This window comes from Pyricularia grisea, assembly GCF_004355905.1.
Source record: "Pyricularia grisea strain NI907 chromosome Unknown Pyricularia_grisea_NI907_Scaffold_1, whole genome shotgun sequence".
Taxonomy (NCBI): domain Eukaryota; kingdom Fungi; phylum Ascomycota; class Sordariomycetes; order Magnaporthales; family Pyriculariaceae; genus Pyricularia; species Pyricularia grisea.
In genome coordinates, this window is record NW_022156716.1 from 7151058 (window position 1) to 7176798 (window position 25741).

Here is a 25741-nt window from a genome sequence, read left to right on the forward strand (position 1 = left end):
AACAAGACAGACCTGACGTGGGGTCATGAGGATCGGGCCTGCACGGGAGAGACCATTGCCAAGTGCGAGATCTACAGGCTGATGGCAATTTGCACTCCGCGTTTGATTAAAATCTTTTTTGCCTTTTCCGCCTTTTCTATACCTGTGTCAGGCCTGGTGCTCAGAGATTTTTGACCAAAAAGAAGTCCAGACTGATGCTTAGCTCAAAAGATTCAACTTGTCGCTCCCAAAAGGAGTGGAAAATCACCTGTAAAAGGCACACTCAATCTCAGACCTAGTGCAAACACTGCAAACCTGGGCCAGCTGGAGAGAAACATGATGACCCCAACTTCAGGCAGGACTTGATATGGGTTTTCAATGTTGGCGACATACTTTACTCAGAAACATAGCCGTAGATCTCAACGTTAAATCTAGTAAAAAAAAAAAAAAAAAAACCACCTCCCCAAGGCACATAATTTTCCAATAGGTCTTTGCATCTTCGTCCCCGATACAATTTAATGAATCACTTATGGAAGTACACATTCCTATCTCTTCTTTGCTTTATTTTGCCAATTAACTCTCGACATTCTCTCCTTCTGAACAAAAGAAAACTCTATACAACTAGCAATTTTTTCCAAAACGTTCTCATCCTAGGCCTTGCCGTTGTCACGTGAGCCCAAACAACTCTCTCGATCCCATGTTCCGCTGAGGGCGGCATTACATGTACCGAGGGAGTCAGCCCCACCATAGCCGACATCATGGTGTTTATGGTGGGACCAGCTGGACCCTGTGAAAATCTAAGAGAATACAGCGTGGACAGTTTGGCTTCTGAGGATTATGTTCCCAATACAGACCTTCTTTATCTTGCAAGGCTTGACCCGATTTTCCTCTTAGTCCTTCTACTCTACATTGGTAAATACGAATGTCTGATCAAAAAAATCAAGCACTTGGAGACGTTGAGCTCTGTTCAAGCGAGTAAGCTGACTCTTGATTTCTTCCACAATAGGCCCAAGTAGTAGGCAAATTCATACTCAACCATGCATAAGACCAGAGCGCTAACAACTACACCTTTTGCTTCACGAACAACCAGGGAGGCTACAGCCCCGCAGGTCAACCGAAATGAACACGCAAAACAAGTCGGCTGTAGTTTTTCGCCGCATTTGGAGTTAGATTAGTATTTCCATATGAGAAAGGTCGGAATATTTTGCGCATGTATGCCGTATAACATGTTGAGAGTTCAGCAAGATATAGTCGGCTTACGCGCTATATCCCCGAACTACCAACAGGATTCCTAATTTTCATGACGCTCCTTAATCTCTACGCCCTGGAAGCCATGGCCACCAGAGTCTGCCAAGCCAAGGCTTCAAGTAACGGAGGCAAAACTCAAGATTATATGAAATGCTGGGAGCAGCAGGACGTGCAGTTGAAGGCCTTGTACGGTCATAATCCTCCTGTGAAGTGCTTCCTCTCACCAAAGACAAGGTGACAGCGAGTAGCTCGAGCAGGTATCCAGCCCACGCTTGGTAGATTTTCACAGCCCTAACCGGCTAGTGCTGACCCAGGCCTGTGTACCTAGGAGCGCCGAAACCGTTCCGAAACCGTTCCCTCGAATATTGTATAAACCCAACGCGTTCGGATTGCGGTTGTTATGAAGGCCCATGTACCGACGATTATATGTTTCCAAGTTTCAACATTCGTAAGAAAAGAAAAAGTATCTTTTTGCAGGCTTGGTAGACTGTAGGGATAACTATCAACCTTCTGTCAAGCTTTCCACTATATTGATGAAAAGTCGGTCCCCCCGAAGCCATTTCCGCTGTGGGCCTTGTCGGGCCCCAACTGCCAATACCCACCAATCTCGTTCATTGTCTTCTCCCACATTGGCACCAGCTCGTTCAGATCCCGTGCCTCCACATCATAAAAGTCTGTGCACATGGATGGATGGAAATCAGGGAGATGGTTGGGCTTGTATGTGGCCGAGTCAAACTTGATGCCGACGTGAACGTTGACAGACGGATCCTCGTCCGACGGTGAGCGCTTGTAGTGCCGAAAATAACCACCCTTGACCTCCTTGTTCCAGCGCATCACCTCCAGGCTTACCGTCTTGACCAGACCACCGTGTAGGAAGGCAACCCGCCCATCGTCTGGGTGGTGTTGGGCGAATGAGTGCCCACAGTAGAATCCATCGTTCTCCGTGCCCACGCTCGCGAGCCACTTTTTGGGCTTCCCATACTCTGTCTTGAGCGCATGCCACGCGAACCGGAACATGTCCTTGTCGCCCAGCAGAAACTTGTTGTAGTAGTCGCCATGCTGGTTGTTCCACCACGCCGCCAGCTGTAGGTGGTACCAGAAGCGGGTCTTGTCGACCAGCAGCTGCCCGCTCTCCTGCTCGTACTCGTCCATTCGGCAGTTAGTGTTTGTGATGGCCCAGGCTGGGTTCTGGGGCCAGGTGCGAGCAATGTCGGGCCAGAACACGGTCCCATACTCTCGATAGACCTCAGAGTCATAGAGGGTATCCGGGTCTATCAGTGGAATGTTGTCGGAATCGAGGAGAAGTGGCTCGGCGAATCGGGAGTTGAGCAGAGCTGCGGTCTTGAGCTGGTAGTTGATGTATAGACCGTCTTTCTTTGGCCGTATGATGTTATGCGACCCAGACAGGTCATTAAAAAACATCCTGGGCCAGACCGAGGCCAGGTTGATTCTGTCATGCTCAGACAGCTCATCACCAAAATAGTGGATTTCAATGGCGACCTTGCTCCCTAGCTTCTGCAAGGCGCGCAGTATCACGCCGACGCGGGAGACCGTATCCTGGTTGCCTGCTAGAATGACCAGCCCTCGACGGTTGGTGAAGCGGTCTGCCACCGCGGAGTAAGGAATCATGCCCTCGCGGATGAAGCTGTGCCACTCAGCCCTCCGAGCTTCTATTTCGGTATCGGGCCGATCGGCCTTGATCCAGTCCTCAGCATTATCGAATTGAAAGTTGACCTTTTCATCGGGCTTCCAGGTGCAGGTCCGCTTTGCCTCCCTCAAACTCAGCCCAGGCAATCTAGTGACCGCCCAGAGGTGCGACACGAAGTCTTCTGCAGTCGGTAGCTTGTGCGCATCTTTGACGATTTGTGCGTTTGGACGTTCTGGTAGCCGAATCGGGGCAAGCTGCGTGCTGGAAGTTGATGGTTCCTGAAGTGGAGGCTTGGCCAGAACTCCTCCTCGGTGTGCTCCGTTGTGGTTGGATGACGCGTCGCCCGGGTTGCCGCTCCCGTGAGTCAATTCTGGGTTGGGGATTACCAGCGGGGCGGACCGAATCAGGTCGTCATCACTGCGCCGCACGAGCCAGAAAACGGCGAGTAAGAGGACCGTTGCGATCACCACGAGTCGCAGTCGTTTGACGCCTGCCATTTTTTGTTTGAGTCGCTCTACTTTAAAGTAACATCCGTAGACCCAGTCCCATGGTCAGTCGGTTAATGAGAACATGTTTTCAAGCATCCATGTCAAGGTGAAGTTTGGGTGTGATGATTGCTGATCCTCTGACGATTGCAACATGAGGTAGGACCTGCCTATCGGAAACAACGCGTAGAATTATTCTCGCAGATCTGATCACGTGATGATTAATAGATAACCATAATCTCTCCGGCCCCCAAAAACCCTTGGCTGGTAGCTAGGTACCGACCTACCTACCTAAATTACCTGAAATCTAGCGCGCTTTGCGACAGCGTATGGCAGCAATTACAACCAAGCTGAAGCTATTCCAGCTGACGTTGTTCCCACTTACTTTTTTCATTAGACTGCCGCAAAGCTGCAAAAGCTGAAGGAATTAAATACTAAAAATAAATCATCATGGTAAAAATAAAACATTATGGAGATTTTACGCGTCTTTCCCAAAGACCTAACGCGTTCCAGAAGGAGCAGATCGAGACTAGACAGCGGAAGCGACCGTGCTCGATTGCCTACCGTGGTAAGGGAAGCGCTCAGACGATGATCCACGTGATAAGTCTTCGTCCTATGACTGGGGCCGTTGCTCCCCTTCCAGGATTATCCCCAGATTCAGCCCCTTTTTTTCGTCTCCATCAATACTCAGACTATTGAATATCTTGGCTAATTAATCCGTCTCGCTTGATATACCGCAAAAGATGGGGAATTCGAGGCCTGGTCGTGGCCTGCGCCACCTGCATTGACAAGAGTAACATTGCGGGCCTTGAGAGCTTCCTGTTTTCGCAGGTAAGATTGCTTTGTGGTAATACATTCGCTGGTACACATTCGCTGGTACACATTTTGTTGGGAAACGAAGGAGGGAAGTGAATAAATATATAAGAGTGCTTCATTTGCTTCTTCTCGTTGATCCTGAGAGCTGTGATGCTGTGTGTACACTCTCAAGTCAATTCTTCAGACCCGTGTCCCACCTGGATTACTCCCTCGCAGTCGTCGTCGTCGTCGTCGTCGTCGCCAATTTTTAGCACATACTCCTTTTTGAATCGGCAAAAATGAAGTTTTCCGTCACCTTGGCCACCCTTGCCGCCATCGTTTCGATGGTGGTGGCGGCTCCCGCTCGCACCCTTGAAGCCCGTCAATACGGAGGCAATACCTACAACCAGCTGACAGACGGCACGCCTTGCCGGGACATAACCGTTATCTACGCTCGCGGAACTACCCAGGACGGAAACGTATGCACCAAAACCTCATTGTTTATTAAGCTTCCACCTGCCCTTTACTTTTTTTTTTCTTTTTCTTTTTTGCCCAGATGCTGACAGCTTCTTAGGTCGGCGACCCTGCGGCGGTCGGACCGCTCATCTTCAACGCCCTCGCCGGCATTGTTGGTACCGACAGGCTGGCAGTCCAGGGAGTTACGTACGCAGCCAACATTTTGGGCTTCCTCCTGGGCGGAGACCCCAACGGGGTCAAGGTCATGAAGAACCTCACGGAAACGGTATGTCCATCCACTACAAATGCTACCCGGAAGGGGGGGCACAGACATCCGGGACGGAAAGAAAGAAAGAAAAAGGAGAGAGAGAAAAAAAGTTAAATTGTCGCTTACGCTGTTTTTTTTTTTCATGCATACCAGGCTGCTACCAAGTGCCCCAACACCAAAATCGTCCTCTCAGGCTATAGTCAGGGAGCACAGGTCGTGCACAAGACCGCAGGCGTCTTGTCCGCGGATGTTGCTAGCAAGATTACTGCTGGTGAGTTTGACCATTTGAATCCCTTGTGGGAAACCTCATGTCGACCTACAAGGTTTCTTTTCTCTGACTTGAACTTCTTCGATCCTTGCAGTTCTTACCCTTGGCGACCCGTACCAAAAACGCACCCTGGCCAACATTCCTGCCTCCAAGTGGAGAGTCATCTGCCACGAGGGTGATAACATTTGCGCCGGAGGCATTATTGTCAACGATCCGCACAAGAACTATCAGCTTGATGCCCAGGATGCCGCATCTTGGATCGCTTCAATGGTCGCCTAGCCTGGATCGCAAGGGTGTTTTCTTTTCTAGTGAGGTGGTTCACGTTTTTTTTCCTTGATTGGGACATTTTTGGTATGGATTAATTTACGACAGTAATGGCTTTGATGATGGATGTGTTAAATGGTAATTCGTTGGTAATATTACCACTAATTATATTACAATGCAGTGCTTTTCTGACCTGCAGTACCGGTAGTGGTTTGAGTTTCTGTTCCCGCGATTGACAGAGAAAACTTCTCCAAAAGGAAACCTCCAAAATCGGCACCGACATCCGGCGAAGACATTGCATGAACTGTTATTGTAAAATCTGCAGTAGGACAATCGGGACAAGCTCGGCTGATAAGGCACCCGCCAAAAAAAAAAATGCGAGCCTGTCGTGCAGTGGTGGCAAGGTGGATATCCTCACACCACGTTTGCCTCCCGCAATGCTACTTTGAAACACTTCGCAAGCTTCCCAATCGACCCCTAGAGTGATCCTCCCACCGATCCAATCCGAAAAGGTTGCTACGTTCAGGGTCAAGGGATAGATAGTTTGGTAGGCACAGCGATACATTCAGTGGAGAGAAATCTTTTGAATTGGGGGTGTAACCAAGATGGTTAAGCGAGTGGCCTGGCCTTGTTTTTCATCATGTAACTTCCCTATGAAGTAAAGCCTGCGAGAGATACAAAGGACGTCTTGAGGTGTTCCTCCGTACAACGTACATAATCTATGGGGCTGGTGCACCTAGACTAATGGGTTTTCCCTTGTGGGAGTATTAAGTCCTTTTGTAGGGGTTGCATCTTTAATTACGAAGTAATTCGTGGCGCGCAAGCTTTTCCTTCAAGCAAGCACGTGTCTAGAGAGGGCGTGAGTGGCTGCAGAAGATAAACGTCCTTTTCGCCCGCAAAGTTGCAGCAGTTGAGGGGTTTGTCGCATTGCAGGTTTTTCCGATACGACGTAAAATCGGCCAGTTGTTGGCACTAGCGGCTATATTGGGAAGGAGATAAAACAGGGGACGGGTTGATGCTACTTGCGCACAGACTCTCCACCCACACCACATCTCTCAACTCGACAGTCTTGACCAAAAAGAATTCGACACCATCACCTTTGGGGTTAAAGTCGCTATAGGCAGCATGGGGATCTAAGAAGCTGTGGGTGCCCAGACCGATGGCCATTAGGCTGGTACCGAATCTTTATTCCAAGGAACCCTTCACTTTATTGCAGGACCCCCGCTCACACAAGACACCACACACACACACACACAAAGACAGAGAGAGAGCCATAGGAAATACACATGTACACATCACACACGCAGGAAAAAAGATACGGTGGCTGAACTCTTGGGAGTGTGTGTGTAAAAGTTAGTTAGTGCCTCTACCTGCCTGCCCCTTGCAGCCCGCTGCCGAGGCGACACAAACGAACACATATCAATGCAAGCATGCAGCCCTTAGATAAATAGATGGCCTCGGCAGCTTGGAACTATGGCCTGTTTGCAGATTTTGACGATGTTTTGAGTTGATTGCGCCTCTTCCTCCGTTCGTTTGTCGTCCCTGGCATCGACCACCTCCTCGCTGGGGTGACCCTGCGGATCGAACCCAAGTATCCAGTTCCCCCTGAGCTGAATCGTTTAACACGTACCCAAGTATACCTTACTTTTTACTGCAGCGATCCCATCAGCCTCCGTACGGATCAAGCCGAAAATTCGGGTTTTTATTCTTGGGAAAAAAAGGGCTGGGGGTCCACAACTGGGCGCACGAACAGACGATCCATCCCAAAACTACGTACGGTCGCAGCTGATCGAGAAGAAAAAAAAGCTCCTACCGAGATCCATCTCTGAAGAAGCACTACTAGTAGTATTTTCTTCTTTAACTTCAATAACCACATTTGGCAAAGGAGATCAAAGAAGCAAAATCAGACGTCGATCTCATGGCCAGAAAGCAATAATACCCTACCAGTCAGTCAGCAACTGGGGCATCAAACACCCGCAATGGCATCTCAAGTACCCGCCGGCGCCGAGGGCACGGTGGCCGGCGTCATGATCTACTGCAGCATCTGCCTTATCGCCAGCTCGATGATGATATGGCTCACATGGACACATCAGGAGAGGACGAGCTGTAAGTTACCTGACCCATAGCGGCCTCCAAGCCGTCGTGCCCCAGCTCTCCCGAGTCGCGACAAGACTAATGACTCTGATCGCAATGAATCACAGACGTGGCCATGCTTGCCTACTTTGCTACTCTCAGCATTTTGGCATCTCTGGCCCAGCAAGCACACGACGTTTTGCGCTATCGAACACTGGTCGCGGAGCAGTTCGAAAACCGCAAGCTTCACCCAGGTAATCCCGAGATCGCCATTGCCAACGGGTCGGTCGGCCTTAGTTTGGTCTTGTACTACATTCGTGAGTTCCATCCGCCAATTCCTGATTCTCAGAGGACAAGAGTAACTGACCTGGACCTTTATCTCGCGTAGAATATTATTGTTATAGTGTTGAGGCGATGGCCGTGATGTTCTGGTAAGCGAAAGTCCTCTTCAAACTAGTTTGTCCGTGTCCGTTTTTGTTGACGTTTTTTTCTAGGGCCGGCTACCTCGCGCAAACCTCCAACAACCGTTCGAAATGGAAGAAGGTTTTCAACGTGATCAACCGCGGAGGCAAGATCTTTGCCGTGCTTTTCCCCCTCACTACAATACTTCTCCTCCGCATTCCTAAAGTGCAGGAGAATTTTGTTGTCTTCATTTTGCTGGCAGATCTGCCCCGTAAGTCGCATGCTCCGCTCCAATCAAGGTCATGGTCGGGGGAATATGCTTGAAGCACCGTGCGCTAACACGTCCTTCGACACAGTCATGCTGAGCCTCCTATTCGGCTGCATGCTCATGCTGATCATCTTTACCCGATACGTCAACTCGAAACGCAAGTTCCTCCACTGGGGAGAAGACGGTAACACCGGCACATACGGCACCGGCACAGGCGTCGAATCGACCCTCGAGAGCGGCCACCGACCCGCGACCCGCGACCCCAAAGCCTCCACCACCACCACCACCGTCACCAGCAACGCGCCCCGCAAGAAGCGCCAAGGAATATGGGACCGCTGGCTGATGCTGCGCTTCACCATCGGCTTCGTGGCCCTCAGCATTTTCGAGGTGACCAACACGCTGTTCCAAATCATGGCCGTCACCAACGCCACCTCCGACCTTGCCGCCGCCGAACCCGACATGTCGCCCGAGCGCGCGAGCGCCGACTGGATCTTCTTCATGCCGGGCGTCACGCCGGGCCTGTTCATCTTCATCATCTTTGGCACCACGACGCCGCTGAGGCGCTACATGCGCGAAAAGTTCGTGCCCAAGAGGTGGCGCAGGCGCCAGGACGACGTGGAGAAAGGGTTGGGCAGCAAGCTGTCGACGCTGAGGAGGGCCGACAAGGCGCCTATCCCGCCGCCAAAGGATAATGTTCACGTCACCTCCGAGATTGAACTTTCCGTGTCGAGGATGCGGGGAGCGTCGCGGAGTGGGAGGCTGGGAAATGGAGGCGATGCGGTCGATTCTGTGAGGTCGGATAGTGATGAGTGGCCGATGCTGCCGATTATGAAGCATGATCGGAGGTAGTTTTTGGCTAGGGTTGTGTACATAGTTTAGAAGCGCTGATTAAAAACCCTCTTTTTTGGTTACCTTGTTCTGCCGCATCTAATCATTGAATTGTCGCCAAGTATGAAAGGAAGTAGTTAGGTGCGTAGGGACCTGGTTGAGTGAAGTAGGGAGCCAAGTAGGTAGGTAAGTGGGAAGGTAAATTGGGGTCCAAAGGTGGCCGCGTACTACTGTAATTGACTGCTCTATTAATACTCCCTATTTTTGTTATCTCATCTTTGGATGGGGCAAATGGTCACACAAACGCTCAGGCAACGCCTGAGGTAGCTGGCAACACCACCAATGCGGCAACGCCATCGTCGCCATTACCAACCACCTCCATTACATGCATTCATAATTGCAAAGTGCAATATTCAAAGCGGCTTGAACATTTGAAATTCCTTTTGCCGCCCTTTACCTTCCTCCCATGTTCCCCTTATTATCTGGGCCGGTTCTGATGAACCGGCAAATATATATACATCCATCCTCTGGCATCTCTAACCGATGTTGGTAGCCCAGTGATCCCTGTGCTTACCACGGTCTACTATACACTTGCCGCGATCGGCGACCTGTGCAGAGGCGAGTCATTGGCCCTGCCCCACCAAAGAACATTGATTCGATCTTCGGTCCGCCAGATAGCCTCCTGTGGGCCTAAAAGCTCAATGTCCAAGTCCAACTGGGTCCAGTCGCTCTTGTCCCAGCCCCCCTCCTCCACCGCAGCCACCTGTCGCCGCTCCTGGCAGACACGTGGACTCGGGCGTCGCTTCGGGCTACGACGTCTGGGATCGAGGTGACGAAACCCCCCAGAATCCTCGAGGTGGTCGCCCCCGGCACCGCCATACGTGACCCACGTCTTTGCCGTGCAGACGCCGTGAAGCAGGCGGCGGTTGCTGCCGACAGCAAAGACATATAGCTTTTCCGGGATTGTATAGATCCCACATGGAGAGAGCATGAAGAGAGCTGAGACGACAGGAAGACTGGATTCTTGTGGTTCATATGTCCTCAAAGTCATACCCACAGGGCAGTTCAAAGCAGCATCTGCAAGCCGTCCTTCTACGGCTGCGGGGTGAGGCTCAGCACCAACTCTGAGGATGCGTTGTCCCTTGCTGGCACCAAGACTGGGACAGACCTCGAGGTGTAGTGCGCCCCATGAGATGGCTGTGAGAACTGGATAGTCTGCGACCTGGGTCTCGGTGCCTGTCATCAACGAGGCAACAACTCCAGTCGATGTGGAGGTCGGGCGGCTATCGAAACTCTTACTGAAAAGGGATATATTGTGAGCCGGCTATTTGTTCCCAGCTGGCAAAAAGAAAGGATGGGAACGACTTCATCAAAAACAGGACGTTCAAGTCTTCAAAATGGCCAACAAAAACGTCAAAAATCACGCCACGGGCGGCGACGTCGGATTCTAGCTCATCCCCTGCTACAGCCAGATGCTCCTCGCCGATCCGACCCTGTTCCATGCGCGGCGGTCCGAGTACGCATCTCACGCCGTTTCGAAAACATTGGGAACTGGCTAGAACGTGTCCTGATCACGGGTTTCTGAGGGTGCTACATAGCAGGACAGCTTCAACAATGCCTTGGTCAAATGCGAAGGTAATATCGGAATACGGCTCCCTGTAAAGACATCTTAATAGCCACAAACAGATGTTCCACTAAAAAAGATCCGAAATACCAAGCCTTCATATGCCGTATCGCAAGGGGCCCAGTCGCTCTTCGAAGCCCTGGTGGCACCGGCCAAGTGCACTCGCCGTGCGACCCAGGAAGTGACTGCCGAGCTTGGCCTGAGTGGCAGTGGGTGCATATAGAGTCTCTATTATTAACGCGAACGCCCATGACTTTTAGTTGTTCCTGGAGTCGCCGAAGTGACTCCAGGAAGTACATGTGCGCCAAAACAAGATTGCAGAGCTGGGCTAGTTCGGCCACTTTTTCCCCTTAAAATATGTAGAAATTCAAAAGCAAATATCGAAAGGTTCATGAGTCGAGTTGCTTTACAGAGCGGAATTGTCGAGACAGTTATTGAGTTTCAAATTGCGTGGGAATCGGCGACGTCATTGGGTTCCTCAATTTGTATGGCCCGGTTTCTCCACATATTCGGCGATAATCATGGATGTTATACTGACAAACTGACAAAAAGCACGCGTGGTTTAATCCGCCATCGCCGGGCGGGACCCGTGTCCCCTGGAATTCGGGCTAACTGCTCAATTGGCTGCCTGGCGTCAGTTAACCGGCGGAACAACGGCCTCTAATTTCTTCATGATTATAATTCGTAGTTCCCTGATGCCTGGTGGAACCTTTCATGCTCGACGTATCGTGTTTGGTTGCTAGGGTCATTCTCTTAGTTTTATTGGGTCTAATTGACACAGGAATTACACGTCGGGCTCTTATATCTAGTATGTCGCCGATTCGACTCTCTTCAATTTTACTTTCTCACGCGAGAATTTTATTGAGGCGAGAGATATATAAATACCACGACGCAACTTCCAACGAGTTAGGATTCAAAACGTATCAAAACAAAAATCCATCCCCACGAGCACAGAATCCAGTCAGAATCATGACCGCTGAAACTTTAATAAAACCTGTTATCCACGACATTTTCGAGCCCGTAACAGGCACATGGCAATACATAGTCGCGGACCCGCACACCAAGGCCGCCATCATCATCGACTCAGTGCTCGACGTCGACCCGGCAAGTTGTACCCTGTCCACGACAAGCGCCGAAAAGCTGCTCGCCGTGGTTCGGGACAAAGGATACAAAGTAGAGCGCATTTTGGAGACGCACATCCACGCCGACCACGTCACCGCAGCGAGTTACCTCAAGAAGCGAATCGCTGGGCCTGATTCGACGGCGCCAAAAGTATGCATCGGGCGGCGTGTCGAGCAGGTTCAGGAACGGTTCGGCGCGCGATACGGCGTGCCAGACGAGGAGCTTCGTGCGGCTTTTGACCATCTCTACGATGACGATGAGGAGTTTACCGTGGGTAGCCTGTCGGCCAAGGCTATCCACCTTCCAGGCCATACACCTGACCACCTAGGCTATATCATCGGATGTAAGTGACATGATATCCACTCGAAGTTTGTGCATTTCAGCAACTCAGAATGTAGCCTAACAATCAAATTATCCCAAATCTTCCCTCTAGCAAACGTCTTCTGCGGCGACACAATCTTCAACCCAGACGTCGGCTCGGCCCGATGCGACTTCCCCGGCGGCGATGCTACAGCTCTATACAGCTCCGTACAGCGTCTTCTTGGGCTCCCAGCTGACTACCGCATATGGGTTGGCCACGACTATCCCCCCGGTGGCGACGCCCAGCGCTCGGAGCCGCTGCCGTCTGTTACTGTAGCAGAGCAGACCAGCACCAACAAGCACCTTGGTGGAGGCGTGGGACAGGAAGATTTTGTGGCCTGGAGGACCGCGCGCGACAGTCAACTGGGCGAGCCGAGGCTGATGCATTATGCTTTGCAGATGAACATCAGGGGTGGGAGTCTGCCAAGGCCCAGTGGATCCGGGGATCGGATGGTTCATGTGCCGCTCAAGCTGAATTCTAGTGTTGGGGATTTTTGAGAACTTGCATATCATGGTCGACAGACTACATTCAACCTTGCAGACATCAAAACAATTGCAAGAAATGGTGGGCCGCTTCACCAGGGAATATATTGTGCTCTGACTAATCCCACCGTTGTGTTAAGATCTAGCGCTAGATGGTTTTGATGTCCTGGCAGTTGCACCTATATACAGCTAAAGAACGGCGGTGTTCAGGCATCAATACAGGGAACAGAGACTCTCCTGCCAAGATATCCGTTTTTGGGCGAAGACCATTTTCCTGCGTTTCAACCGTTTGATGAATGTGTTAATGCGAAATCTGTGCTTCCAATTCAAAGACAGATCAGTAACTCAAAAGAAAATGGCGGGATATTTTGATATTGTAACAGTGTGTGTAATTAAGTAAACACAATAGGGATTTTGAGCTTCACCACCACTAGCAGAAATGGTGCATCGCATCAGATCTTGACTTAATCGACTCCAGTCAGTGATCTGTATCTGCCCAGGGCCATCATGGGAAAATAATGGCTGTACAGTTGGTACTTGAGGTAGAATTGTCCCGGAAACCCCGTAGCCGTGTACTGTTCCTCGGGCCACGTGCCAGCCACCCCTCCGGCCGGTCTTTTTGTGTGTCTTATGTATCCCGAGGAGGTACGCCACGCCTTTCTCAATAATGGCGTCCTTGATGTTTAGAAATCCCAACAGGCCCATTAATGCCCACGCGGTTTGCGAAGGTGCTGATTTCCCAACACCGGCGAGTCGTTTATCTTTGTACGACTCGGTTGTCTCACCCCAGCCCCCATCCTGGTTCTGTCGTACACTTAACCATTTCACTCCGGCCGCGCACATATCTGGCACCCTAGAGTCCCCGTCGACAAAGTATGCTAGACCCGAAAGGACGGCGCTGGTGCCGAAAAGGTAATTGATACCCCAGCGGCCGTACCAGCTACCGAATTCCTCTTGTGTCCGGGCCAGGTAAGCGATGCTCCTGGTACAAGACGCGCGGGCTTTGGGTAAAAGCTTCACCATATCGGGGTTTTTAATCTTGTATTCGCGTGCCAGCTGAAACAAAAGACCAAAGAATTCGAGAACGTGGCCTACGACGTCGGGAGTAGATGGGTCGCAGAGACTATCCATGTCGGCAAATGGCAAATCGTTTAAATAAAAGGCGTCGTTATCAGCATCAAACGCCGCCCAGCCACCGTTCTTGTTTTGCATGCCTAATATCCAAGCTGCAGCGGATGAGACGCTTGCATGGTTTGCTAAAGATGGATCGTGATGTAAAAGAGCAACGGCACCCACTGCCGTATCATCAACATCAGGGTACCATTTATTGTTGTATTCGAATGCGAACCCTCCAGCGCAAACGGTAGGCCTATAAACGCGCCAATCGCCGATTTCGCGGTCGGTGATTTGCTGGTTCAAAAGCCAATCCACGGGGCGGGTAAGTAATTCCTCGTCCTGGTGGATGCCGGCGTCAACCAAAGCTCGAACCATAAGAAACGTATCTCAAACGGGAGACAAGCTGGCTTGCATCCAAGTTCCGTAAACAGGATCGTCACACAAAAACCTCTGACAGGCTTTGAGACCAGACTCTATTGCAGGATCTTGTTGGGAGTAGTTTTCCGAAAGAAGGGCAAGGATGTTGAAGTGCATTGGTGGGTAAATACCCGCCCAATCCCCCGAAGGTTCTTGGTGATTTAAGATCCATGCCACGCATTGTTTTATAGCACGACGACGGACGAACCATAGGCCCAAGATTGCCGACAAAAGCTGTAACAAATGGTCGAACAGTTGGAGTACGAACGGTAGAGACTTTGACACGACGAGCTGCGAATAGGGGTTGGTATAGCTGATTGTTTTTGCTGCCAGATCCAGCCCCAGTTCGTCCAGGCAGTTGTTGTTTTGGTTTCGACAGTGGTTGAGAGCGTAAAGAGGTTGCCGGACCTTTAAAACCGACAGTGGAATGATACTGCAGCGGGCCCAAGAAGCAAATTTGTAGACACTGAAAGGAAACCAGGGAGGAAAATATATAATTTCGGGGGGTACTTGCGGGACGGCAGCCCACGGTAGCAGACCGAACATAGCCCAGTATACCGTAGTGAGCATACGCATTTTAGCCGCGCCGCCGTTGCTCAGAATGAATTTTTTGGCTTTTATCATGTGTGGATTGTGAGGAGGAATGCCCAAAGTCTTCAAAGCAAGGTACGCCTCGAGAGTAACCGAAAGGGCTATGCGCCAGGGGTTGAATTTACCTATCGGCGGCAACATGAACCCTGAAGTGGTGGAAATACTGATGGCGGAAAACAAGCCGACAGTGCTGATGAGCACGTTGTCACTCCTTTACAAAATAGCCATCATAATGGGTAAAAAGGGCAGAAATTCTCTCCTTTCAGTACGCCTTAAATTGTACGGCGGGGAGGGTTTATACCATGACCAGCTCTCGGTACTCGAGGGGGCCTTTCCTCACGCCGAACTCCAACCGCTTGCTTACGGGGCGATGGACGGCGGCGTAATCGGCTTCCAGTTTGGCAAAAAAGCAAGTCATCCAGCGAATACCTATTCGGTCAATTGGCCCCATATTGTATTGGAGATCGTCGCTGAACACAACCAGCCTATAACAGCCATCGGTACTGAGGGGCGTATATTGGTTACGAACCTAGTGCACCGAACGATGCCGTTTGTACGCTACCCCGTCGGAGATCGAGCTTGTTGGCTAAATTATCAACGCGGCCTTTTCCAGGTTTTGGGCCGGGAGCAAAGCGTTGGGGTTAGGCTGGGCGGGAGCTCTATGGTTTACGTCGACATCCGCCGCGCGGTGAGCACCGCTCTGCACTGCGGAGATGCCGGAAACATCCTCGAAGGTCTGCAGGTCTTAATCGAGCGACATGAAGGAAAAGATCTTATGCACCTACGGATTGCCGGCGAGTTCGACATAACCGAGCCGGTCGCTACAGCTGCAATTCACGGGGCCATAGTGGCGCTTAATCCTTTCTACGGAGAACATTTGAAACAGGAGCTGATTAGTCCTGCGGTGGTCGGACTCTGTAATATTGCCGAGTTGGAACAGAGCCCCTTGGGCGGTAAGGTGATTGAGGTACTCGACCGGAGAATACTTGTCGATTGAGAAGGACTTCCATGTGGATAACGGACAAGCTAAGTCGTGGGAGATGGGCTAATACCTACCTGCCAAAGGGCAACACGCTATGGGCTAACTCGCAAAGATTAGGATTACGCAGAAGGGGTTATTCGAGTTATTAGTGCTAGCAAAGTTTATTACGGGCTAATTCCGAACAGCGGACTGCGGCCGCACATGGATTATCCCAGTGTGACAAGCTGCAAGTGTAACCAGAGATTTATCCCCTCCACGTGGTTCTATACATTGTAAGGTGTTTGTAAGTTGGTTGAAACGGGCGGTCCGCGTAGAGCGAGGTCTCCGTGTAGAGGGAGGGGGGTGCAGGGTACGTCGACGGCGGCCCCTGAGTGCTTTGTGTGGTTCCTTAAAGGGGAAGCCTTTTCATCAAGCAAATGTGGACCATAACTTATTCCAGTCATCTATGTGGTGCTGGCCACGTAATGAATCACGTTCCTCCAGTCAACTACTACCTTCGCAGTAAGGGGTATTCACATGCAAACATGGAAACTCGATAGTTAAATGTAATAGGTCAACAAATCTTGCCTTTATCGAACCTTCCGTTTGATTCAAGCTTTTGGGTGGTTGGATTTCAACAGAGGAGTAAGTAGCGCGTGCGAGCAACAAATGGCTTATTCTACTACGCCCCCCCCCCCGCGGTGCGTGCTTGCTCCGCAGTACTGGGACCTACTCAGAGGAATTCAAACCGATATTTCAGACTGTAAATTATTGGATGATAGTGACCGGTACATATAGCGAGCTCCTCATGCTATAATTTATGACCAAGGGCAGGGGTGAGTTCCGGGGCCGCGTACAACCCTTGCGAAACCTGAGAAGGCCATGCCAAAACAGGGATATCCTAGCCCAGTGTTATTATTTAGGTTGCGCAAAGTTTTCGGAAAATTCTTGGCGGTTTTGACATGATTTTGCCTAGTACCTCTCAAAATATAAACCACGTAGCTTCTGTCAAATCCAAAATGGTATGGTGCTATAGTAATTGTTTATCTTTCATATTGAGCTGGGATGTCAAAGCTTATACCTGCAACCTTCATAGATATTATGGTTGTTAGGTTTTATTTATCTTTTCCCGGGTGGTTTAGAGCAAACTGGCACCCCTTTTATCAGTCCACAGTTGGCTTATGTTGTACCTTGGTACAAAGGCTACCACTCAGCAAAGCTTGACGTTCCCCCATCCTAATATACCGAGAACCAGCCCTTATGTCGTTCATTGTAGCTATTTGGTTCGCCCTATGAAGCACCTACACCGACCCACCATAGTATCGTACCTAGCCGCAACCATGTTGTCTAAAAGTCTCCAGCTCTCAAAACCTGTCTTGATGATTCTGGGGGCAGGCCTTGTTTTGTACGTGGTATTGTTCGCGATCCAGCGTCTTACGCAGGGTGGCAATGAGCCCAAATTGGTCAGCTGGGGAATTCCTTTTATTTCCACCATCCTGGGGATAATTTCTCATGGCAAAGCTTTGTCACCCAAGCTGAGGTGAGGATGTTATGTTTCCAGGAACATCAATGCTCCGACAAGGAAACTAACCAAAAGATATCAGGGACAAGTACAAGCTGCCAATTTATACCCTGCCGGCGTCTTCCTTGGCTTCGCCTTTACGTTGTCAATTCACGCCCTCTTATCTCGGCTGTTCAGCAACCATTCAGGATATTATCATTTTGTCTAATCGAGGCCCTATTTTTCAAGAACATCTGTGGAATTGATAAAGCTACAGACGATATCATCCGTACCAATATAACTGACGATAGCGGCTATTTTATGCAATTTCACAAGTATATACACAATGCCGTATTCTCTGGACCGGGCTTAGACGCATTAAATATCAAAACGATAGCCGCCATCGCGGAATCGTTTGAAAAGCTGACAAAGGATACATCGGTGGCTCCTAAGACGGTTAAACTGTTCGAATGGGTTCGTCACGAAATCGTTATGGCCACGACCGAGGCTGTGTACGGCCCTGGTAATCCGTTTCGTTTATAGTGTACTTAATTTACCGGTAAAAGCAGTGGATTCACGATTCACCACCAAAGAGATTTCGTTGCGAAGCGCGACTTCAGACAATAGACAGTGGAAAATGACTAACAAACTTGGAGTATTTGACCAAAGGTTAACCGGGCTAAAAATCAAAAGAGTGTGTAGATAGAAATACAATCCCAGTGCCTAACGTTAATAAATTGCACCGAACGCCTTTTATAAAATTTTCACAGCAGGTTTTCTCTTATAATCACATTTAAATGAACTGATTCTTCGACGCCTGCTGCACCAAAGCTTTATCTGATGAGCCACTCAAAAAAGGTGCTCAAAACTTGAATCCATAAATACCACCAGCCAGAGACACTCCAAAGAAACTATTAAACAGCTTGGCAACTGCCTGGAAAATCCAGAAATATGGTATCCACGATACTACCCCGCCTTGCAACTCCCGGTTAATTTGATGCAAAGCCGGGTAGTGGAGTTCCAACCATTTCCCGTTAGACATATAGAACCGAAATTCGGCACCCATTTTCCTTAACTGACTTGGGAAAATTTTGAGAAAATAATACCAAAAAGGCCCAGCCGAGTCAAAGAATATCTGTCCTCCCTTTCCGTACCGTTCGAAATGCCGCAACAATTTATCAACCAAGCCAAGAACTTGACTAGGAAACAAATACATAACCAACCCTTCAAATATAATTAAAACTGGTTTGTCGTTCGGTACGCGAATATCGTCCAGCCAGTTTATATCGTTGATAATATCGCAATATTCCAACCGATATTCTCCCTGACCTTCCGATATCTCGGGGTTTTCCACCACCGCCCTCCTTAATTCCACCACATCTTTTTTATCCACGTCGATCCAAACACGTCCCGGACCTTGCCACTTTACCCGAAAGCACCTTGTGTCCATACCGCAGGCAATATGCAATACGGTAGCGGGTCCCAGGTTTTGTTGGAGAAATCTTTCGGTCGCCTCGTCAAATATTTTGGCCCGAGACGAGACCATCTTGGCCATATGGCCGAGGTGAAGTGCCGGCGCTGCACGTGCACCAAAATTGTAACTGTATTCATCCCGGATTTGGTCTCTGATTTTGACAGAAAAAGCGTCATTAAGGATGGAGTCAGAAGATTCGGCATCGACGGCGCGAGCCAGCAGCGTTAGCATAAGCGTCTCCTGGGCGCCGTCAAGAGTAACTTTGCCCTTGCCGCCTGTGTCCATTGTGGAAACTATGAGGAGGCTTTAGTTTGAATTAAGGGGCGATGTTGTTAGGAATTTTTGGGCAGCAAACCAAAATCGGGGGCAGGCATTTAAATATGTGGGAAATGGGGGAATGGGGAATGGCCGATAATTAGGTCCTTTTGATGTCACAAGAGATCATTTAGATTATCGGATCTCCAACCGTACCGAGGCTACGGGCGCACGTTCCCACACCCTGGCAGAGTACGAGAAAGTATAAATTTGCTCCAGCGACATGGATTTTGGGTCGAAAAAGAACTTTCAAACTGTCCCAACCTGCTGGAGCTTACCCATCTAACCTTCGTAGTTGAAGATTGCCAGGGTTGGGACCAATAAGTGTACAGAAGGTTATACCGTAGTACATGTTTCAGACGGATTCCGGTGCCTGCTAGGATGATATCAGAGTTTACTTGCCTACCTACGAAGTACGACGTACCTACCTAATCAAGATAGACTTTACTATATCGGATGGCCAATTCCGCAAGGTCACTCCCGTCACGAATCAGGCGTAAACGAGGCCGAAAGTTCGTCTGGATTAGAAATGGAAACCATATGGGATAAAATACACGCCAGGGCTAAAATCGCCCAATCTAACCTTTGACCTTGACTAACGTTAACCAGGGTCAACGATTTATTATCTCGGCCGCGATCTGTTATTAATATGGTGGTATATAATATTCATATGGAATTGCCATATAAATTGCATATACGACCGCATTAGGCTTAAGATATTTTAATTGTTTTTTAACGTGCCCCCTGTACTTTATATTGGATTATCTAATATATACATGGGCTTCATTTGATAATACGATTAAACAAACGGACTGAAAACTAAATTAATCTTTATGTGGAATGTTATTGATTACATATAACCCAACGCCGCAAATCGTAGCCGTCATAATATACTGCTGACCCTGCTTAAGTTTTCCACAAGTTAAAGGTTAGATTGTGCGACTGTATCCCCGGCGTGTAGATTAATATATTTAACCAGCTTCGCCCTAATCGAAATGCGCTTTAATTAGCAATTATGGTTGGCGTCCGCTTTATAATCTCTCCGACTGAAACCCCCCGCCCCCGAGCGGGGACTGAAATCAGCCAGGGAACAAATAATCGCAGTGGATGGTTCAACTTGCTATTGGTCATAACATGGTCTGGACAATTACCAGTGGTACGAGTGAAAGGATATTAAATAATTCAACCCAGGGATTTTTATTGAAGAAAAGTGTTTGATCTATTGCTATAGGTCACTTTAAAGTCCGTGGGCTGGAAAGGCGCGTGAGGTATTTCGAAATTGGTAAAGGCTTTACATAATTTGAGCAATTGGGTTAACTGCAACATATATGTAGTTGGTTATAATAACAGCGGGAAAGAGAGACAGGCGTAAAGGTTTGCTTGAAACGTTTATTACAATTGGAAATAACTGCAACATTTTGCATATATATAATTGCGAGAGAAAAGGGTGGCTGGCCACGCGTTTGGTAAGTTGGCGAACAAGCAGGTAAAAACTATTGTTTAAATTAACAGAACGGATACAATTACGAGAATAAGCGTATCGGTTATAGAAAAAGTTTTGTTTGGAAATAGATTAGGAGAAGTAAAAGTGTTGGAGTTTAAAGCAAGTTGTATACTTGTAAGTTAAAAATTACTACTCCTAGGTGACTAAAGAAAGGGGCGACCGACTTGGCCTATTCTAAGTTTAGTTGGTTTTGATAGGTCTGCAAGACCTTTTAAGATAGTAATAGTAGGATGTACGATGTTCCAAATAGTAAAGCCTTACAAATGCCTACCGGTGTAGCCGAACTATTAATATATATTTGTTCAAATATACCACCATTACTCGTAGCCTTTTACAGACGAGGGGTCAACACACGTATAATAATATCAAAATCTTCATTATAGTGTTTATTCTCGATTGGATTCATTCCATGCTAAGTTAGAAATACCCAAAATAACACGGGGTCCTTAAAATATTTCTGGAAGTAATAGTATTGACACGGACAGTTCTATTAATAAAAGCCATTTTTAATGCACACCACTTTCTTACTATTTCTGGTGGAGTCAGGATTTTAGGCCAGGAGCCAAAAAAAAAAAAAAAAGGATAGCAATCAATGTAACTCCCGTCGCTACTTTAATCTGTTAAATTAAATCAGAAAAAGATGCATATATATTTTGTACCGCTTCCAGTTGGTATTTTCTACTTGTATTGGCTTTGATCAAACTTACCTCTGCTATCTTTTTCAACTTATAAATTAAACCTTTGTTTGTCCCCTATTTGGTTTTCTAACTCCTCCTCCACCACTTGTATCGTTTACCCCTCTTTGTACACAATGCGGTTTGTTAATATTGAAACTTTTACCCTGCTGGCTCTTGGCGTCGGAGCGTCACCGGCAGCCCCTACCGGCGCTAATACGCTGCAAGCCCGCAGCTCTCGTGAACAGTTGTACCCCTGGAGCGACACAGCCCGTCCAACGTACGGCAATGACCTGCGATCGGCACACAGAACTCTCCGAGAATATCACGCACGGAACGGGCAAACCCAGCAACATTCAAGACATATGAATGACCCCGAGCCAGAAATTCCACCTCAGGTTCGGATAGCGAGGTATATGGTTGAAAATCAGTCGGACTCGGACTCGGACTCGGATTCGGACAGTGGGTTGCATTTGCCAGCTAAAGAACGCCCCCCACCACGATACACTTTTAGGACACCTTCTCAAATTAAAGAGGAAGCTCGAGTTAAAGCACTATGCCTGGTAAAAGCCGCACACCTCTCTATTTTGTGGGACACCTTTAGAATGTTGGACCTGGGCTAACAGGATTGTGAACAATAGTCACTTAACAACCAACCAATGAAATGCTATGAACAAAAGGAGTGCCAGTGGAAGGACCAAGAGTTGACCAAGTGTGTTCCAAAGCCGTTATCTTCCAAGTAGCGACATCGAATCGGGCATGGAAAAAGTCATGTCACTTAGAAGAGGGGTTTCATCTCTTGCTCCTATGGGTGGAACCAGGGTCTGTGGACTGGAGAACCGCGTTGGGAGCTTCAAAAGCTTGGAAAAGAGTTCGATTGAGATCTGGGCAACTGCAGAAACCGCTATGGGGTTTCAGTTGGCCATGACGCCTTTGGAGGAGGGCGACGGGCTGACGAGATTGCTCGAAAATTATCATGAGTGGCGATGATCGCAACATTTCGCCTGTATATTTGCAAGGCAGATAGATTACTCCAGTCATGATGCTTTGGTATGCATCCCCCGCTCTATACATGCATTACGTTTGAGCAGAATACAAATTCGCTGCCTAAATGGGGCTATTGGGCTTTACCGTGAATTTATGCATCTAGTACACGCTCGAAGCGATTTGAGAGCAGAATATGACATCGGATGACCTATTTGGTAATGGACTCACCCTGAAGGATGTGTTGGGAGACTATGACTACTATCATATTGCTTTGATGTTGAGTGAAGCAACCTATTTGTAGACGTGGAGAGATGCTGATACCTTTTGATGAAATAGATGTTCGAGTAGATAGGTGAGCAACAGACATGAAGCTGTAGGCAGATAAAAGGGTACCAAATACGGAATTAGCACATCAATCAGCAGAATAGTCTCATGTTTTGTCAGTTCATGATTTGGTTAGGCCCTATTTAATTATATTAACCAAGAAACATTACAGCAAATAAATCCCAAGAATCTTAAAATCGGCTCGTTACGAACCAGGCTCGTGAACTGAGGTTACGTGTAGATACTCTCAGTCCATTGGTTGACCTGCAACCCCGTTTCTGCCATCTCCGCCTCGCTCAGAAACTCGAGTGGCATCCACACCAAATGTCCCTTGATCTTATCGAGCTTCTCTCTAACGTCTTCAGGCGGGATGAAGCGGTCAAAAATGTGGCCGGGCTTGATGCCCTTTGCCGGTCGGAAATGGTCATAGTCGTCGAACGTTTTGACTGTAAAAAGAGTGCACCAAGATGTTAGCTTCCATGGCGGGAAATATGTGTCGTGTCAAGAAAGAACTAAGCTTACCATGATCGTCAGGGTCTGCATGGAACAGATGTCTGAATATGTCCGTGTTCTCCGTCGCCTGACCGGTCCAGGTCTCCCATAACTTGTCATCCAAGGGGTCCTCGACAAATTTCCAAGTCTCATCGCCATCGCGGACGTCATTCGGTGAATTCTCTCCAGGTGGCTGTGCATTGGGGTCGTTGCTCGCATCATGTTCTTGCGGCGGCAGTAAGCCAAGATGTTCCCTCCACAGATACCTCCGGAGCGTGGTAGCATGGTACCCAGCCTCGAATGGCTGGCCGTTCATCGTGGATGGGATCCTGTGCGTGTCCTCCATAACGATCGACAGCTCGCTATCGTGGTTACCTTGCTGGCTGCGGTCATTGAGATTGCTGCTACCGCATATCACCACCCTGTCATCTGCGATGAGCAGCTTGGCGTGGATGTAAAGCTCCTCCTGAATCCAGTTCTCTACCTCATCCTTAGGCTCGCCCTCCCATGTTTCCGAGGAGAGCGGACCTGTGCCAGCCATGGCGTGGTGTGCCACAGTGTAAGAAGACTTGACTTCCTGCTCCTTGTTGCGCTGCACCTCCTCGAACTTGCGTTTCGCTTCAAGCGCGGCCTCGCCCCCTGCCGAGAGATGATCTTGTGCCTCGCCTTGACCCAACTGTTCCGCCTCGGGTCCCATGTGAGTGTCTCGGCCGTCCCGAGCCGCTGCGGTGCCATTCACGGCGGTACCGTGCACAGCCGAACCCATGATCTCCTCTGCCTCAGCTCGCTGGACGTCCTGGTACCCAACTCCGGATTCGTCTTCTAGCTGCTTGATACCCGGTGTTTTGTTGAGACGGTCGTAGGACCTCAAGTTGAAGAAAAAGATGTACTTTGTCGGATCGACACCCTCCTTTTTGATGACCTCGAATATTGAGTGCTCACCTCGGCAGATTGACTTGTACTGATAGTCCATGATGGCTCGCGTGCCAGTGGCTGCATCTTCTCTCAGATCACCTGCGAAACCTGGTACCGCTGGGATTAGGACAATGATGCGGAACTTTCGGCCTTCTTTTGCAGCCCTGAGAACCGCATTGACCATTGCACGTCCGATGGTGTTGTGGATAGGCGACTGCTGATCACCGGTTGCAGTGATGAAGAACTGGTTCTCGATGTAGACGTAATGTTGCGCCTCCTCTATGACTTTGATGTAGGCGTTCTGTATAGACTTCTCCCTCAGGATGCCACTTGACCAGTCATCGCTGGATCGTACGATCTGAGCGTGGATAGTGCCGCGGTTGTTGAGGTTCTTCTCTTCTACGGGCCTCAGTGGGTGCAGGACATAGTCGCCAACAGGGTGTTTCGGCCTCTGCACTCCAACCAGATCCTCGTCATCTCCCTGTCTGCCTCGAAGCTCGAGCCAATCGTAGCGTTCATCTCGCTTGTACTTGTCGCGCTTGACAAAGTTCCAGCGTAGCACGAAATGTTCAGCAATGTCATACACACAGGGCCCAATGAGACCCATAGCCACATCGTGCCACGGCATGCGCCCGTACTCGACCTTGCTGAGTTCGTTTTGTTTCCAGTCATCTACGTTCTTAAAGTCCATGATGCGGTTGTTGTTGAAGTCTTGTCCAGGCCAAACTTCGTTGGCAACACCTTCGGGATGGGCATCGGCAAGGGCATGTTGATGGTTATCCCAGCGACCGAAGCAAAGGTCCAGCCCGCCGATGAAGGCCATGGCGTAATCGATGACTATGAACTTCTCATGATGTGCCCAGTAGAAGGTCATGTCGGCAGCGTTCTCAAAAACGTTGTGGTCCGGGTGGCGGCCCACTTGAATGTTGCCATACCCTGGGCTGCCCTCAGGGCAGAGAGACAGCAATGCATGCTTTGTGTGTGCCGAGTTACACGTCAATGCAGCCTCGACTTCTCGATAGACTTGTACGTATATCTTGACACCCTGCTCGGCCTTGCGCTTCAGCACCCTGTCAAGACGCCACTCCTGGTTGTGGTAAGGCGTCCGGCGCAAGAAGAGCTCAGGTGACAGCCACCAGTCCGCAATGTAGATGGTCTCCTTGGCATTCTCGAGAGCTTCGGAGACGGCCCAAAAGTAGTCCCTGCCATCGACATACCACTTGATGAGGTTTCCGTCTCGCTCGGGGAAGAAGGAGGTAAATCGGTGGGATTCGCTAATCTTGGTTCGCTTCTCGTCGCATGCCTTTTCGTGTTCTTCATCGTGCCGATGTGCCGGGTTGAACTACAAATTATTCGTTTTAGTACCCACCATACTCCAAGACCGCGCAAGCGAATAGTCCCAGGATGAGGCGCCACTTACAATATTGGCAAACTTGCCAATCTGGTGTCTACATTGAGCCCCAGAGTTAGCACCTATTGATCCCATTTAAAAAAACGTGGTCAAGCGCCGAGATTGCCGAGCCAGATTCCATACTTTTTGTGCGTTAGGTGGATCTTCGCGTCATGTAGTTTCGTCCCTTCCAGCTTGTCCTTCAGCTCGTGGACCTCGTGCTTCAACTTGTGCAATAGACCAGACATTGTATATGGCTTGCTGCGAGAGCGATCCTCGCGGTTGGAGCCTTCAGGATATGGAAACAAGCATGAAACGTAGTAAAGGAGCAAGTTGACGGCTTTCTAGGCCAGTCTGCAAGCAGCAGCATGCAAATATAGGAAAAGTTCGACAGCGCTTCGCAGACACATTGGTGGCAGGACAGGGACGAGATCAGGCACACATGGATGATAGCTGGAAAACCCGCGGGTAGCGGCAGAAAACAGGATCGCGACGCTCGTTCTGATTTG

General features: G+C 49.2%; 9 protein-coding genes across 9 annotated transcripts; 4 read left to right on the plus strand and 5 right to left on the minus strand.

The window, feature by feature from the left end:
- Window positions 1-1752: 1752 nt before the first annotated feature.
- PgNI_02177 (uncharacterized protein) lies at window positions 1753-3372 on the minus strand (the record flags this gene model as incomplete). The annotated part of the gene is made up of 1 exon (XM_031122244.1): window positions 1753-3372. The coding sequence occupies one exon, from the start codon at window positions 3370-3372 to the stop codon at window positions 1753-1755; it is 1620 nt and encodes a 539-aa protein (XP_030987073.1).
- A 1082-nt stretch (window positions 3373-4454) lies between these two features.
- On the plus strand, window positions 4455-5459 carry PgNI_02178 (uncharacterized protein; the record flags this gene model as incomplete). Its single annotated transcript, XM_031122245.1, has 4 exons — window positions 4455-4634; window positions 4730-4897; window positions 5033-5150; window positions 5242-5459. The coding sequence occupies 4 exons, from the start codon at window positions 4455-4457 to the stop codon at window positions 5424-5426; spliced, it is 651 nt and encodes a 216-aa protein (XP_030987080.1). The 3' UTR covers window positions 5427-5459.
- Window positions 5460-6836: 1377 nt separating this feature from the next.
- PgNI_02179 (uncharacterized protein) lies at window positions 6837-9043 on the plus strand. Its single transcript, XM_031122246.1, has 5 exons — window positions 6837-7517; window positions 7613-7801; window positions 7873-7915; window positions 7979-8157; window positions 8243-9043. Exons 1-5 carry the CDS (start codon window positions 7391-7393, stop codon window positions 9001-9003), a joined length of 1299 nt encoding a protein of 432 aa, XP_030987079.1. The 5' UTR covers window positions 6837-7390; the 3' UTR covers window positions 9004-9043.
- A 522-nt stretch (window positions 9044-9565) lies between these two features.
- PgNI_02180 (uncharacterized protein) lies at window positions 9566-10484 on the minus strand (the record flags this gene model as incomplete). The annotated part of the gene is made up of 2 exons (XM_031122247.1): window positions 9566-10280; window positions 10348-10484. 2 exons carry the CDS (start codon window positions 10482-10484, stop codon window positions 9566-9568), a joined length of 852 nt encoding a protein of 283 aa, XP_030986035.1.
- Window positions 10485-11575: 1091 nt separating this feature from the next.
- PgNI_02181 (uncharacterized protein) lies at window positions 11576-12586 on the plus strand (the record flags this gene model as incomplete). The annotated part of the gene is made up of 2 exons (XM_031122248.1): window positions 11576-12071; window positions 12162-12586. The coding sequence occupies 2 exons, from the start codon at window positions 11576-11578 to the stop codon at window positions 12584-12586; spliced, it is 921 nt and encodes a 306-aa protein (XP_030986036.1).
- A 449-nt stretch (window positions 12587-13035) lies between these two features.
- PgNI_02182 (uncharacterized protein) lies at window positions 13036-14062 on the minus strand (the record flags this gene model as incomplete). Its single annotated transcript, XM_031122249.1, has 2 exons — window positions 13036-13186; window positions 13221-14062. 2 exons carry the CDS (start codon window positions 14060-14062, stop codon window positions 13036-13038), a joined length of 993 nt encoding a protein of 330 aa, XP_030986037.1.
- A 772-nt stretch (window positions 14063-14834) lies between these two features.
- Window positions 14835-15692, plus strand: PgNI_02183 (uncharacterized protein; the record flags this gene model as incomplete). The annotated part of the gene is made up of 1 exon (XM_031122250.1): window positions 14835-15692. One exon carries the CDS (start codon window positions 14835-14837, stop codon window positions 15690-15692), a length of 858 nt encoding a protein of 285 aa, XP_030986038.1.
- Window positions 15693-18582: 2890 nt separating this feature from the next.
- On the minus strand, window positions 18583-18916 carry PgNI_02184 (uncharacterized protein; the record flags this gene model as incomplete). Its single annotated transcript, XM_031122251.1, is given in 2 exon segments — window positions 18583-18596; window positions 18610-18916. 2 exon segments carry the CDS (start codon window positions 18914-18916, stop codon window positions 18583-18585), a joined length of 321 nt encoding a protein of 106 aa, XP_030986031.1.
- A 3628-nt stretch (window positions 18917-22544) lies between these two features.
- On the minus strand, window positions 22545-25657 carry PgNI_02185 (uncharacterized protein). The gene is made up of 4 exons (XM_031122252.1): window positions 25377-25657; window positions 25263-25290; window positions 22958-25184; window positions 22545-22881 (listed from the first exon to the last, which is right to left on the minus strand). The coding sequence occupies exons 1-4, from the start codon at window positions 25478-25480 to the stop codon at window positions 22667-22669; spliced, it is 2574 nt and encodes an 857-aa protein (XP_030986032.1). The 5' UTR covers window positions 25481-25657; the 3' UTR covers window positions 22545-22666.
- Window positions 25658-25741: the final 84 nt, after the last annotated feature.